Below are 16,054 nucleotides of genomic sequence, written 5' to 3' on the forward strand. Positions count from 1 at the left end.
AATAAAATCTTTAAAAAAAAAACCTTGGGAACTCTCAATCTGCTCATCTAATACTGACTGTATGTTAAAAAGAATGCCAGTATAGGGGCACCTGGGTGGCTCAGTTGGTTAAGCGACTGCCTTCGGCTCAGGTCATGATCCTGGAGTCCCTGGATCGAGTGCCGCATTGGGCTCCCTGCTCGGCAGGGAGTCTGCTTCTCCCTCTGACCCTCCCCCCTCTCATGTGCTCTCTCTCTCAAATAAATAAATAAAATCTTAAAAAAAAAAAAAAAAAGAATGCCAGTATAATATTAAAACAAGTCTCCCTCATTGAATCAGCACCTACATTTGGCACAGAATAATACACCAGTAATTTTAGTGACTGATAAGATTGAAAAATTTAGGGAATTCAACACTTTTATGATTCTCACTTATTAACATTACTTTCAACCACTTTTTTTTTTTTAAGATTTTATTTATTTATTTGACAGAGAGAGACACAGCGAGAGAGGGAACACAGGCAAGGGGAGTGGCAGAGGGAGGCGGAGAAGCTGGCTTCCCGCCAAGCAGGGAGCCCAATGTGGGGCTCGATCCCAGGACCCCAGGATCATGACCTGAGCCGAAGGCAGACGCTTAACCATCTGAGCCACCCAGGCGCCCCATACTTTCAACCACTTTTTAATCTAAAACATGCAAATTAAGACTAGCAGTGAAAATTAATTTGCTTAATTTTTTTATGTTATTAAACAAAAGTAACTGTACCATTATAAATAACTTTTCACACTACATCAGCAATTGAAATTAACAGCAATTTTTTTCAAACCAACAGGCTTAACATACAAAATTTCCATTCCTCAACCTAACTTAACTGGGAACACTAATGCCTCTGAAGATTCAATGGTGACCATATTACAGGATCAAACCTAACAGCTGGCACTCGAGATTACAATCAAAGAACCAACAATTAAGTCTGTCTGAGAATAAAGTACCTCATACCACCACTTAAATTACAGAAGATTCACCAGAAGCAGCTAAGTTCCATTCAACAAATTCAGTTACAAATGATTACTTTGCATAAAAAGCCAATGAGGTGTGGGGTGCCTGGGTGGCTCAGTCCGTTAAGCATCTGACTGTCTCAGGTCATGATCTCAGGGTCCTCCCGGCTCAGCAGGGAGTCAGCTTGTCTCTCTGCCCCTTCCCCTGCTCACGCTCATGCGTGCGCTCGCACTCGCTCGCGCTCTCTCTCTCTCTCATTAAATAAATAATAAATTTTAAAAGCCAATCAGCTGTTCAGATAGAGGGCAGGTAACTATGAAAAGCTCTTCTACTTATAAGCTGTCAGATATACAAACAAAGCTACATTCAAAAAAACAAGAGGCTCAACTCTGGCCCCTAACTAATGATAAGTGGTCCATCAGACCCCTGCTTTGAGCCAAACTTATTCAGTAGTCTACAGGTTTGTGCTCTGTTTTAGGGTGTTTTACGAACACTAGTACCCCCATGATTTTCAAAATGTATAAAAGCAGAAAGTGGTAAGAAGAAAAGGCCTACAATTACAATTCCTTCACTCAACAAATACTTAATGAATACTATATGCCAGGCACCATTCTAACCACTGATGAAGAAGGAGCAATAAAAAGAGTGGTGAGGAAATAAGAAATTTAAAGGTATACAGGAGGAATTGTCTAAAAGAAAAGTAAAACAAATCTAAAGGACAAACTCTGAACCTTTCAACATGTGGAAAGTATTGCACTAATGTAGGAAATAATAAGCAAGAGAAAACAAGAGTAAATGATAAAATGGGAAAATGTTTTCCTGTATAACTAGAAGGCATTCTTAATGAAGAAAATACAATCATCTAGGGGACATTTTGGATATCCACTGGGACATTTTGGATATCTGTTGAACTGTTTTGGCTATCACAGCAATTTAAAAATGCTACTGATATTTAATGGACAGAGGCAAGAACACATAGGAAATTGCAGCACAAATAAATGTTTCTATTCTCAAATGTCATATGGATAAGTTAAGTAGATTAAAAAACACCTTTCTCAAAGCCTAGGTCCTACCTTCATTCTATATATAAACACCAAGTCTTCCTGCACAATTTTAATCTACACTAACTGTCCAGAAAAACAACTACTGAGTAAAAAAAGATAAAATTATACTTTATTTGTACCTTTTCCAAAAATTGTTCACCATTCTGATGGTTTGCTTCTCATGGCATTAAAGTTGCAAATACCGTTATAACAGTCTACTCAGGTAGCTGTTACATAAATGTTTGGTGCCAATATCTACTACATTATACATGTAGTATAAAATGTTATGGACAACTGAGTGTTTACAGACTGAAATGTGTACCATTGCGTCATGAATTATTTTTTTATTTATTCTTTATCTCACAGCTACAGAATTTTATTTAAAAAAACTGTATGTGTAGGGAAGTTGTACTATGTGAATTTCATTTCATTAAAAGGAACATTTCAAAATATTTATTATAAAAAGAAGGCACTGGGTCTAATAGGTCTGAGAACCACGAGGCTAGAAGATCAGCATCACTATAGGATACCTGCAGGTCTCAGTTAATCCAGAAAAAGGCATTAAAGAGCATGTAACTATGGGATTTTCTCTTTATTTTGACAATATAAATTCTAAGCATGGTGAAAAGTAAACATGATGGCCGTCCCTAGACGCTCTCCCGGCCAAGCGCTCTGAGCCCAGTGCCCAGCCATGGCGTGCCCCCTGGATCAGGCCATTGGCCTCCTCGTGGCCATCTTCCATAAATACTCGGGCAGGGAAGGTGACAAGAACACTCTGAGCAAGAAGGAGCTAAGGAGCTGATCCAGAAAGAGCTCACCATTGGTGCGAAGCTGCAGGATGCTGACATTGCAAAGCTGATGGACGACCTGGACCGGAACAAGGACCAGGTGGTGAACTTCCAGGAATATGTCACCTTCCTGGGAGCCTTGGCTTTGATCTACAATGATGCCCTCAAGGGCTGAAAATAAATCAGGAAGGTGGAGACACCCTCCATCGGACCTGCCTAAGTCAACTCCAGTGGTGGGTAACTGTTCAATAAATATCTTTTTTTGGTCAAAAAAAAAAAAAAGTAAACATGATGAAACCTTTACTAGAAGATGGTTCTCTAGATTTAAAGTCTGTTCAAATCTAAACAATATCAAGGAAAATGACAAAGAGGTAAATATAGGATACCTTGTCTATAAGAACTTCTCTGTGACACTTGCTGAAATTGTCAAGGAGAGAGATTACCTACCTTAACAGATTTTCAAGAAAAAAAAACTAACTGGCCTATTTGGGAAAAGAGGCTGGACAATCTATTTAACATACAAGAAAAGTGTGCTCGGCTAAAAATCATGAGAACCAATTCACTTCTGTTTGATACACATGCACCTCGACACCTCAAAGGAATTCTGACTTGCTAACAACTGAACTTAAGAATTAAAAAAAATTTTCAGAATCTAACCTACACTTCTGCACATGAAACTATAAGAAGAACTACCTAAAATGTTTCTACTATGGCAAAGGTCCTATTTCTCCACCAAATAAGTATTTGCTCGTTCCTACACTACCTTTTAATCCAAGACTACATAGCTCCATTTCTCTGAATGCTCATTCAGGCTTCCAAGAGGTATTATGCCTCAATATTATTTTACAGTAGTATATACTAAGGTAAACAGAGAGGGTCAGGTGACTCTGCTCTAGTCATCTGAAGTATCAGAACAAGCATTGATAATTCAATTCACCCTCTCAGCCAAGAGTTTAAAGAAACTGAAAGGTTAAACACAAAATCTCCTGAGTTCATGACACTTCTAAGAGAGCTGTAAGAGAAAGAGAGAAAGTAAAACCTGATTAATGCTAAGATGAACTATAAAGAAACTAAGTTAGGCTTGTTGTCTGCTTTTTGCCTTGTTTTCAAACTGGAATTTCCAGATGTCTTACTAAGTTACAAGTGGTGTTACTACCTCAATTAATTCCCAAATGACAAAAAATTTGGATACTTTTCTTTTAGAACTTGCCCTACAGTGTGTAACTTGAGAGGAGTGATCCAATTCCTCTGGTCTCAGTAACCACAAGTAGAGAAAGTGACCCCAACAGATACAGCTGTAATGGAATAGCAGCCACTAACTACTGTTCTAAATAATCCCTCCCATCAGGGCTTTGGCTAAAATTATATGGTCTCAATTATCTTACTGAAAATTCTCATCAGTATCCCAAAATTAGAAATCAAAGCCACATCAGAACAAAACCTTACACACCACAGACACAAGAGGACGATCTCTTTATCCTTCTACACCAGGATTCTTCAACCTCAGCTCTCTTACCATTTTGGGCCCAATAATTCTTTGTTGTGGGGAGCTGTCCTGTGTATTGCAGCATGTTAGCAGCATCCCTGGCCTCTCCCCCCTCCACCCCCTGCAATCAGAACAACCAAAAATGACTACAGACATTACCAAAGGTTCTCCTGGGGAGAACACTGTTTCCAGTTGAGAACCACTGTTTTACGCTATCTCCTTTACTGCTCATTATTAGGCTGTGAAGAGATTTTTAAAAAAGTCAGCATCCACAGGCTTATTCTTAGACCCCTTCTGACTATAGAGAATTAGAAGCAATCCACATCTTCTTTCCTCTTCTAATAAGATGGATGTTGAAAGACCTTATTAGCATTTCCTCCCTGAATGTATGTAAAGGTCATAAAAAGCCAAGTAAACATAAAGAAACACAAAGTGTTAGCATTCAGTTGGTACTTCCCAAAAAAGTACAAGGGATTTTATCTGCAGTGAGTTTAAGAATTTTGTTCTTCCTCATACTGAAAAAAATCCCCAAAATTTCCCCAGTATATATATGTCTATATATCAGTAGAATTTCAAGGCCAGAACTAGCCTTCTACTTATAAAAATACGTATTTCTTATTTCTAGATCCTTGCAGGAAATATATTTACTGACACCATATATTCAAACTTCACATGGTAGTACCTACATTTTGTACCGCTGGAACCATTTTGATAAAGATCTCACAACACTAAAGCCACTGCTTTTAAATATAACTCATCACATCATTCAAGCAATATCTAATAAACAACTGCCACACAGTACCAGATAGATGCTAATCAAGCAGACTTTTTAGCTGGTGAGTCACCAATAGGAGAATATAAGATATCTAATAAGGAAAACCTCTCCAGCCCAGCTCAAAACACTAAATTCCTTCCCCAAGTTCAATAAACTACTAACATTACTTGGACACTGCTCTGTGATCTTCCTATGAATCATGCAACTTAAAAAGCGAGGTCAGTAAGCTTAGAGTTTTAAGAATCACGAAATTTTTAAGAAATGTACTTAAAAAAATTTTTTTAATTAAAAAAAATGAGATGTACTTTTTAGCTACTCTTACTATGGGATGGTTAGAAAGTTTTCCTGTATTTGGGGCACCTGGGTGGCTCAGCTGGTTAAGTGTCTGACTCTTGGTTTTGGCTCAGGTCATGATCGCAGGGTCTTGAGATCCAGCCCTACCTCAGGCTCTCCACTGAGATTCTCTGCCTCTCCCTCTGCCCCTCCACCCATTCGCAAGTGCGTTCTCGGTCTCAAATAAATAAAATCTTTTTTTAAAAAAAGTTTTCCTGTATTAGAGTCATTACAAGCATAGCACAATGATAATCACTTGTATAGCACCTGGTAAAGAACCAAAGCAGGTAACATTACTAATTGACAAGGATGACATCTTATTAGATCAAAGGTGATATAATAAGGAGATGTGAAAGAGAGAGACAAGCCTGTTAGTTCCTTCAGGCAGAGCCTCAGAGGTGAGTAATACCTTGGCAGTCCTTAATTACACTGGTCTCTTGTCTGGATTTGGATACTCTGATCTCCATAAAACACTTAAGAATCACCCTAGTCTCATCAACATCAAAAGTAGTTTGCTCTGCATATGATTTATCTCACCCATTTAATGAATACTCTACCAGATGCAATCTCAGGTAATATTCTCTGGCCTTGATTTAAAAGGGGGGTAGGGTAGTGTGGGGATGGAATGACACCTTTACATCGCATGACACAGCCTTCTATGGTACTACTCAGTCATCCCTCAATGTAGCATAGTATCTCCAGCAGTCTTGGCTTCACATTGTCTCTCAACAGGACAGTCAGGTGAGGTAGAAGCTTCTGCTGTGTTTTGAAAATAATTTTAAGTTACCCAAAAATACACAATGCCATTTACCCAACACATGTAAACTTGAAACCCTAAGCGTTTTAAAGCATATAATCAAATTCTCTTATTTTAAAATTCAAATTTTACTAAAATTATTTTCACTGTAAATAGGAAAACAATTTTCATAAGAGAAATTCCTAAATCTATAGCTACTTCTAGAATATTCTTTTTTTTTTTTAGATTTCTATGTATTTGAGAGAGAAACAGAGAGCGCTGGGGGGGGGGGGGCGGGGGGCAGACTCCCTGCTGAGCAGGGAGCCAACACAGGGCTCAATCCCAGGACCCCGAGATCATGACCTGAGCCAAAGGCAGATGCTTAACCGACTGAGCCACCCAGGCACCCCAACAGAGATTCTTTTCTGATGTCTAATGATAACAGTACCACTGAATGTATTTTCATTCTAAAATTATCTTGATTTCTCCTCATTTCTTTGTATCTTTCTTTTTGTTTTTGAAGATTTTATTTATTTATTTGACAGAGACACAGCGAGAGAGTAAACACAAGCAGGGAACACAAGCAGGGGGAGTGGGAGAGGGAGAAGCAGGCTTCCCGCAGAGCAGGGAGCCTGATGCGGGGCTTGATCCCCAGGATCCCGGGATCATGACCCGAGCCTAAGGCAGACGCCCAAGGACTGAGCCACCCAGGCGCCCCGATCTTTGTATCTTTCTAAATAAACCTTTTGTTCTCTTATCTAGGAGGATCCAAACTAAAGACGCACAAAGTAAAATGGATAGATCAGGATTAGCAGTAAGACGTGTTATTTCACCAAATTAATTCAACTGAATTTGGCTTAACCTACATAGCATTAGGCATATTCCATTCTCTCTCAGGAGTTATAACCAAAATTATTTCTTTTAATACAGACATTAAAGTTAGTTGGGCCTGTGAATCTTTCAGAGTAGTAGGACCGACAGGAAAAACAATCAACAAAAACAAAAACCTAAGAGGAGTTTCGGGGCTGAACCACTGGGTAAGCTATTGCTATTACCTGCACTCACTTCCGAATGTATCAAGAAGTGCTATACCCTAGAAATCGGGGAAGGGAGAAGAAATAAGAGTTCCAAAACCCTGCAACTTAACTCCACTGAACACCATTATGATTCTACGGGGGGCGGTGGGGGGGGTATAAACTGGCAAGAGATGAGATGGCTCCGAAGCGAGCAGTCCTTCCCACCAACTGGGTCAAGAAACCCACCTAGCAATATAGCTCATTAAAAGCTGACAGTAAACTCCATACTCCACCTCTGGTTTTCAGAGAGGACAGCACTCAGGAATGACCGTTCTTGTGATCCAACTAGCACAAGAGGAAGCACCCTTTTGAGATGCAAATTAAATCAACACGAAGACAAAGTTTATTCCAGAAAACCTGGGTCTGGCTACCCTCAAAAAGACATTTGGTTTCCAATCACATTTGTCCAATTCAAGAAACAATGCATGCCTACTTATGCTGAGTACTTATAGTGAAGGAATCTCAAGTTCACATAAAAAAATTACTTTTATAAAACTCTTCAATGTTCTCCTACATATATGAAAATCATTATTACTGACTTACCAGTGTTGAGTTGGTTTTTCAGTAGCAGATTTGTACCGAACCAGATACTTATCTGATCTGATCATTCTTACAACCATCATGTTCAAGGTGACAGCTTAGGCTCAAAGATCCATGAAACAAGATGAAATTGACTGGCTCATGCATGAATCAAAACTATAACCCTGACCTCATTGCACCTTTTCCTAGAAATGCATAACAATGATTTACTAAATGTTCCTTCCTTCTCTTTTCTACAGTCTATGCTATTCTCCTCAATCTGAATTCTACCTATCCTTCAAAACTCAATTTAAATCCTATCTCAACTGTCACTTCCCTGACTTCACATCACCAATGCTATCATATCCCCCTCTCACTGAATTCTAAACCACATACTATCCACCCTCATTCACCTATGTTGTTACTTTTTCCATGTTTGTCTTGTCTTTCCAATAGCATAGTGAGGCCCTGAAGGGCAGGAACCACATATTCCTTGGTATTGCCTCCAGAACATTCAGCTGAGAACTTTGTATGTATGCAGAAAGTATTCAATCTACACATCAGGCATGACAGATAATAAATGAGACTGAAAAGGTCAAGAACTTCTCCTCCAGGCATCAAACAAAGGCTTATAAAAACACCTACCAAGTCTTTCAACCTATCCCTTTTCAAGAGCACAAAGTGGGGACTTGAGATGTTAAGAGAAGATATAATAAGTTCTGGGAAGTTAGACTGTTTTCTCACTCTTAAAGGCAAACAGTGAACCGCACTTAAAGATCAGAAGACTCCAATGTTCAACAGGGCATCACATTCAGCGTGGCACTGGTCACACACATACTGGCTGAATTCCAGACTCCCTCTCTGTGGTTAGAGAGTTCCGGAGGCTCTGGTGTCCGCTGGCAAAACAAAAACAAAAAAACCAAGGCACCTGCTCTTCTTAGCACTGAAATATAGCAAAAGGCATGCACACACACACACAGCTGAATCAGCAAGCAAAAGTAAAATAGCACATAGATAAAACTATGACCCTGGAGGGTGTGGGGCAAACAGAGGAAAGAAAATGCCATAAAATCCTGAAAAAAACACAACTTTTGGGTGAAAAGGCTAAAATACCCTTGACACACTTAATCACTAGACTCCATTTGTGTTTCTAAGGAACAAGACATGCATGCAGACACACTTTAGGAGGATTTCTCACAGACTGTATCTGAGACAGTAAATAACGGAGGTAGAGTTATGTAGTCACCCTGTCTTAAGGTTGAACCTGGATATTTCCAAGGAAAAGAACAACCATAACTAATTCTCAGGATGGTTGGCCAAGGGTAGATTTACAATTCACCCTTGTGGGTCTCCCTGCAATAGCTTATAACCCAACCCAAAAGAGCTGGGTTTGGAGTGTTGCAGCTGGCTAGCCTGCTGCAGAAGCACATTCTTCACACCGGTAGCACCACCTCTCCAGGGGCTAACAGACAATCGGGCAGAAACTGGTAAAAACCAATTTTATGTCAAAGGATGCAGTCCCCAGCATTCTGTCCTGGATCTTTTTATTAAGTGAAGAGACAGAATCGGGGAAGGGGCGGGGAAGGGAGGTGATGCTAAAGACACTGGCAGCAGGACAACCAAAATAACCAAGTTGCAACAATATGTCCTGCCTTCTTCCTAAAGCCATTTCCTTCAATAGTGACAGGGAGCATAGGCAGTCTGCAAGTCATTAGTATACTTGTTTTCACTTTCACAAGAGCCTTGGAAACCACTGAAGAGCAAAATCCTCCTCACCTCCCCGCAGTTACCTGCCACCCCTCTCTTTCTCTTCGTGCTTTCTTCCTTCCTTCCCTAGAGACAACCGAATAGGGACAATCTTCAACAATCCGCTATTTGGCTCCACTGGGGATGGGGGAGGGGGATTCGGTTAAAAGTGGAAAAGGCCACAGAGAAAAGTGAGAAGCAACTGCAGAAAGAGTATCGAGAGGGGGAAAGAGAGGTCAACGTGGGAAGGAGACAAGGTGAAAAAGAGTGAAAGAAAACTGAGGCGAGAGTTGTCAGAGAACTTGCTAAGAAAGACAAAAAGATGGAGGGGGACAGGTAAAGGGCAGAGAGGGAGGGAGGGGCAAGTGGAACATCCGAGGGGGAAATGGGCTGGGCGGGAGTTCCGGAGCCAGGGCCGGGACGCCCGGGATTTGGGGCCAGCGACCAGAAAACAGTGAGCAGAGCGTATTTGCGAGACTGGTGTCAGAGAAATCAGGGTTGTGCGAGAAGGTGAAAACCCATTCGGGGACTTCGAGGCGAAGGATCCACGCGGATGCCCAAGCGCAGAGGGTACGGGGCTCTTACCGGTAGTTTGGGGCTGACCTCGCCCTTGCAAAAGTGGCAGAAAAACCGGTGCGCGGCGACAGCAGCGCCTGCGCCCGCCCCGGCCGCCGAGGCCTCCGCCATCTTTCTCTTCCGCCGCGGCTGTCCGAGAGGGCAGCGGCCCGTCCCTTGCCAGGCCGCTACCTCCCGGCTGCGGTCGCCGCCTCCGCCGCTGCCGCTTCCTCAGTGCGGCCGGCCGCTCCAGAGCCCGCGTCGGTCACGTGAGTCCGCCGGGCCCAGCGAGCCGGCGGCGCGGACGGCGACCCCGCGGCCCGCCTCCCAGCACCAAAGAGGCGCAGGAAGGAGGGTCCGCCCGCCGCAGCCCGCCCGCCGGCTCCTCAGACAGCGGCTCGCAGGTCCTCCAGCCTTCCAGCGAGAAGAAAGAAAGAGCGTCACCGGAAACCACCGAAACTCTGGGGTAGAGCGGCACGCGTTGTTCCCCTTTTCCTCTTCCTGGCTGTCCGTCCTCCTGCGAGAAAGGGCCGTGGGCTCCCCCTCTGTCCCGGCGGCCAGCGGGAGCCGCAAGAAGCCGCCGTGGACTCTCGGCGGCGTTAGATTGCGTTGACCCAGAGGTTAGTGGAAAAAGCTCCCTGGACGAAGCGGCCCCGTCTCTGGACGAGGGCACCAAGTCTGGAACGGGAGCCTGCGTGAAGGGAATGAAGAGCCAGGAGCTAAGCTCCTTGGAAGTCCTTTTCCGGGATGGCACAGGGTCTGGGGATGGTGCCCCAAAGACGTGTGGATGGGAATATTGAGCTGAGAGGCAAAGACTCGGCCTCTGGGGATTTGGGAGAATAAATGAACAAACTAATAAGGAAGTAATTATACTGTATAGTCACTATGTCTGTTTCTGTTTGTATCTACTTTGTTAAGGAGTAGAAATTTTAGAATTAAATAGTGCCCTTCAGACAACATACTTCATCTCCTATTTGAAACACCCAGTTGAGAAGCTTTCCTTTACCTCATTTTCTTTTTCTAAGTTGTCATTTTCTTTATGGACTGGGAATGACACTACCTGTTCATTCCCAGTGGGCTGTGAACAGTGGCCTTAATTCTTCCAATCAATGAAGTATAGAATCTAAAGTCTGTGACATCGCAAAACCATCTACACCCAATTTTTAAGGAAAATCAGAATCACATATAATCCCATAAAGGTAAATTTGGCATATAGTCTTCCAGTCTTTTTTTTCTATGCATACATATTTTTCTTTTTTGTTTTTCATAATTGAATTCTCCTCTACATTTTGCTTTCTAACCTGCTTCTTTCACTTAATGAACAATTTTCTGTGCTCATACGTATTATACTTTGTTTTAAATGGTGGCTAGTATTCCATTGTATGGGTATGCCATCATTTATTGAATTAACTCCTTATTATTAGACATTAGGTTGTTCCCAGTATATCAGTATAATAAGGAGAATAACAGTGACATTTTTATTATTTTCTTGAGACAGAGTATCTAAAACGAAATTTTTTTAATATATAATGTCAGAATTGCCCTCCAGAAAGTACATGAATTTACACTCAGCAGCTCTACTTCCACCATAAGAGAAAAATTTTCCAACATATGGCCTTTATTTCCCCCTAGCTCTGAGACTCCTCAGTACAATGACTCAAGCAGAAATTAAACTTTGCTCTTTGTTGCTGCAAGAGCATTTTGGAGAGATTGTAGAAAAAATTGGAGTCCACCTAATCAGAACTGGCAGCCAGCCACTGAGAGTAATTGCCCACGACACAGGAACATCACTGGATCAGGTATGTGTGGATGACATTAATTTGCTTTCATTCTTTTTCTTTTTTTTTTAAGATTTTATTTATTTCAGGGTACCTGGGTGGCTCAGTCATTAAGCATCTGCCTTTGGCTCAGGTCCTGATCCCAGGATTCTGGGATTGAGCCCCGCATTGGGCTCCCTGCTGAGCAGGGAGCCTGCTTCTCCCTCTCCCACTCCCCCTGCTTGTGTTCCCTCTCTTGCTGTGTTCTCTCTCTGTCAAATAAAATCTTAAAAAAAAAAAAAAGATTTTATTTATTTATTTGAGAGAGAGAAGGGGAGTGAGAGGGAAAAGCAGACTCCCCTCTGAGCAGAGAGCCCGATGTGGGACTCAATCCCAGGACCCTGAGATCATGACCTGAGCCGAAGACAGATACTTAACTGACTGAGCCACCCAGGCATCCCAAATTTGCTTTCATTCTTTTACCTACCTTTGAATATTGTGCCTCCCCACACCACAAAATAAAAAAGGGAGAAAGTCTGCCCTAGGAACAGAACAGTGTTATGGGGGCGGGGTGCTTGGGGGGGATGAGATGTAGGCCTTAAGGTTCTGCTTCTCAAGGTATTCCTGGTTTATCATGGCTTCTTAGGCAGATCTTTGCTCCTATTATGCCACACCTCATTTATTCATAAGAAGTCTATTAATCTCAGTGCTACCTTTAAGGAATGAGAATAATGGAGGGGAAGTACATTGTGCTTTGGGGTTTTTTTGTTTTGTTTTGTTTTTAGAGAGCGCACACACACACACATACGCCCGCAAGGGTGAAGGAGGGGCAGAGCGAGAGGCAGAATCTTAAGCAGGCTCCACACCCAGCCTTGCCGGTTGTGAAAGCTCAATCTCAAAACCCTGAGATCATGACCTGAGCCGAAATCAAGAGTCAGATGCTTAACCCATCTGAGCCACCCAGGCGCTCCATGTTGTACTTTGAATGATCAGCGGAAAAATGAGCATCATAGGGAGGAATCTTACTGATTTCTTCCATTGACATGTGATTCTTAATAACTTATCCAGTGGAGGGAGGAAAGAAGCACAGAGATCCTTAGCCAGCCATCTCCTAATACTTAGTAAATTGTTAGACAAAAATGGGCAACAAAAATGAGCCGTGTCATCAGATCTTTCCTCTTTCTTTTGGGTCCTGTCTAGGTGAAAAAAGCCCTTTGTGTACTCATCCAACATAACCTGGTGATATATCAAGTGCACAAACGTGGTGTAGTGGAGTATGAAGCCCAGTGCAGCCGGGTATTGCGAATGCTTAGGTATCCCCGGTACATCTATACTGCCAAAACACTGTATAGTGACACTGGAGAGCTCATTGTGGAGGAGCTGCTATTGAATGGCAAAATGACAATGTCAGCTGTTGTGAAGAAAGTGGCAGACCGACTCACGGAGACTATGGAAGGTCAGTACTGTATCCATAGCTGTTAGCAAAAGCATAGATTGGCTGGCTGCAGGACTGCACCCTCAGCTAACTTAGGCCATCTCATCTGCCTCTTTCCTCCTGTTGTACAGATGGCAAGACCATGGACTATGCTGAGGTATCAAACACATTTGTGCGGCTAGCAGACACACACTTTGTACAGCGTTGCCCCTGGGTGCCTGCCACTGAGAATTCAGACCCGGGGCCACCGCCACCTGCCCCCATTCTTGTCATCAGTGAAAAGGACATGTACCTGGTTCCTAAACTGAGCTTGATCGGTAAGGAATTTTGACCCCTGGGACTGTGGATTCTTCCTCAATGATTGTTAAATGAATGAATGAATCAATCAAGCAGTTACCGTGAATTTACCCTGTGCCAGATACTGTGGTGTAAAATGATGGGGAAAAAAAAAAACCAAGTCCCTGACCTTTTGGGGCTTAAACCTAATGTAATCTAATTAACTTACATTAATCAAATAACCGCATAGATATATAACTATAAACTGTGATTAGTACTATGAAGGAAAAGTATGAGGTGTTTTTTTTTCTTTTAAGATTTTCTTTATTTATTCATGAGAGGCAGGCGGGGGGAGGCAGAGGCAAAGGGAGAAGTAGGCTCCTCATGGAGCAGGGAGCCCCATGGGGCTCCTGGGATCAGAACCTGAGCTGAAGGCAGACGCTTAACTGGCTGAACCACCCAGGCACCCGAAAAGTATGAGATGTTATTAAAATATATAACAGGGGACCAGACTTATCAGGGTTTAGAGCACATGCTTCTTTGAGAAAGTGGCATTTAAGCTAAGATTTGAAACAGAGGTAGGAACTAACCAGTGAAGTAATGTATGAAGGGGTACAGAGGATAAACATTTTTGGCAAAAGGAATAGTGTGCAGTGAGAAAAAAATAGGATATTTGGGGAAGTAAATATGGGTCAGTGTAGTTAAGGCATGGTGAGCGACGAGAGCCATGCAATAAGGATAGAAAGGCAGGGGCTAGATCATGCAAGACCTCATACAGCATCTGTTCTTTATCCTAAGAGCAAAGGAAAACCACTAAAGGATTTAAAGAACGTGACATGATCTAATTTGCATTTTTAAAAGATTTTTCTGCTTGCAGAAAGGATGGGGCGAAGGTAAAATGTAGACAAACCCAGTGAAAAATTAGATACAGAAAGGGTGAAGGAGACAGGGATACCAAGAATGACTGTGTGTCTGACTTGCATGTTGGGGAGGATGATGGTCCCACTCACTGAAAGGAAGCATTTGGAGCAGGAGCAGTTTGAGGGAGAAAGATTAGAACTTTCTTTTTTGAATATGTTGAGCTTCAAATGATTTCATCATTGCCTTGGAATTTCTTGTAGCTCCTTGGCAATTTTAACCTAGAGGCAGCTGGAGATGTCTTGGGATGGAGGGACACCTGCTCTGAGGTTCAGTGATTTCCTGTATTCATATGAGATGTAACCTAGCTTTATTTGGCAGGGAAAGGTAAAAGGAGAAGATCATCTGATGAAGATGCTGCTGGGGAGCCCAAAGCCAAGAGACCAAAATACAGCACAGATAACAAAGAGGTAATGGGACTAGGAGTCCTCATCCTGAGGCAAGGCAGAAAGAGCACTAAGATAACAAGTTTACAAGGGAGTTTACAAGGTTGAGAAGTAGTAGGATTATGAACTTCATTAAATATTGACCAAGAATAAACAAAATGTGAACTCCATTGCTGTCTCCCTTCTGAGGCTTAACTTACTTCAGTCATTGGACAGACGTAATGGCTTATGCCAAAAAAAAAAAAGGCCTTCTGTTTTCTCTCTATGAAATAAGAGGCAAGGTCATGTGCTCAGAGCAGGAAGAGAGGGTAGGTGGGAGACTTAAGGATACTGGAGAAGAGTTCAGATAAAGATTAGAAATGAGTTTAGAGAATCTGAAGTTGGGTATTATGAATTTGTCTTGTCAAGGCACTAATCCACATGATTAAATGATTTTTTTTCTACCCCATGTAGTTGCTACTGAATAAGAAAAGGAATAGTGAACAGTTAAATCCAAGCTCCTCACCAGAAAACTCACCATATTCCCTGTATCTAAATGTTTCTCTCTAATCCTTTTCCCCTCCCCAGCCCGTTCCAGATGATGGGATTTATTGGCAGGCCAACCTTGACAGATTCCACCAGCACTTCCGTGACCAAGCCATTGTCAGCGCAGTTGCCAACAGGATGGACCAGGTGATATCTAAGTGGGTGGGATGGTGGCCTGAATCAGGAACATTCACTTATTTGCCAGATGTGGCCATTGGCATATAGCCAGAGCCAGCCAGCAGAGTGAATTCTGAATTGCAGTTCACTTTTCAAACCCAGACCAGCAGCGAGGTCGTGCGGACCATGCTTCGGATGAGTGAGATTACCACTCCCTCTACTGACCCCTTCACCCAGCCACTGTCTTCCAATGAGGTGATTTTCATGTTCATGTACTACTTTTCTGACAGACTGTTGGATATTTTAATTCTTATACACAGAGCCTGGGTTTAGGTTGAGGTCTGAGCCTTTGGAAGAGTTTTTATTATTTGAGGTGGGACAGGGATTCTCTTCAGATGGTAGGTACTGAAATATTTGGTCTCTGGGGATCCATCCCTTAAGAACCTAAACCAAAAAAGTGCTCAACATTGCTCGGCATCAGGGAAATCCAAATCAAAACCTCAATGAGATACCACCTCACACCAGTCAGGATGGCTAAAATTAACAAGCCAGGAAATGACAGATGTTGGCGGGGATGCGGAGAAAGGGAAACCCTCCTACACTGTTGG

The 16,054-nt window shown here is 42.4% G+C and overlaps 2 protein-coding genes and 1 pseudogene across 8 annotated transcripts in view; 2 read left to right on the forward strand and 1 right to left on the reverse strand.

Annotated features, from left to right (window-relative positions):
- The window catches only part of RNF115 (ring finger protein 115), a 65,650-nt gene extending 55,330 nt beyond the window's left edge, over positions 1–10,320 (reverse strand). Inside the window, exon 1 of one of the 2 annotated variants that reach the window (XM_006730134.3) lies at positions 10,063–10,320. In XM_006730134.3, coding sequence (XP_006730197.1) covers positions 10,063–10,164 — 102 coding nt within the window. In that variant the 5' untranslated portion in view covers positions 10,165–10,320. The remainder of the gene's footprint in view (positions 1–10,062) is intronic. The other variant, XM_081815838.1, reaches the window with a different exon arrangement.
- On the forward strand, positions 2,663–3,066 carry LOC102746843 (protein S100-A6 pseudogene; annotated as a pseudogene).
- A 66-nt stretch (positions 10,321–10,386) lies between the features above and the next one.
- The window catches only part of POLR3C (RNA polymerase III subunit C), an 11,557-nt gene continuing 5,889 nt past the window's right edge, over positions 10,387–16,054 (forward strand). Inside the window, exons 1-8 of one of the 6 annotated variants that reach the window (XM_081815824.1) lie at positions 10,397–10,652; positions 11,058–11,231; positions 11,665–11,831; positions 12,990–13,245; positions 13,356–13,541; positions 14,740–14,828; positions 15,372–15,476; positions 15,555–15,701. In XM_081815824.1, coding sequence (XP_081671950.1) covers positions 11,685–11,831; positions 12,990–13,245; positions 13,356–13,541; positions 14,740–14,828; positions 15,372–15,476; positions 15,555–15,701 — 930 coding nt within the window. In that variant the 5' untranslated portion in view covers positions 10,397–10,652; positions 11,058–11,231; positions 11,665–11,684. Of the gene's footprint in view, positions 10,653–11,057; positions 11,232–11,664; positions 11,832–12,989; positions 13,246–13,355; positions 13,542–14,739; positions 14,829–15,371; positions 15,477–15,554; positions 15,702–16,054 lie in introns of all 6 variants that reach the window. The other 5 variants (XM_081815827.1, XM_081815823.1, XM_081815825.1 and 2 more) reach the window with 5 other exon arrangements.

Source organism: Leptonychotes weddellii, chromosome 4 (genome assembly GCF_054177405.1).
Source record: "Leptonychotes weddellii isolate Sample4059 chromosome 4, ASM5417740v2, whole genome shotgun sequence".
Taxonomy (NCBI): domain Eukaryota; kingdom Metazoa; phylum Chordata; class Mammalia; order Carnivora; family Phocidae; genus Leptonychotes; species Leptonychotes weddellii.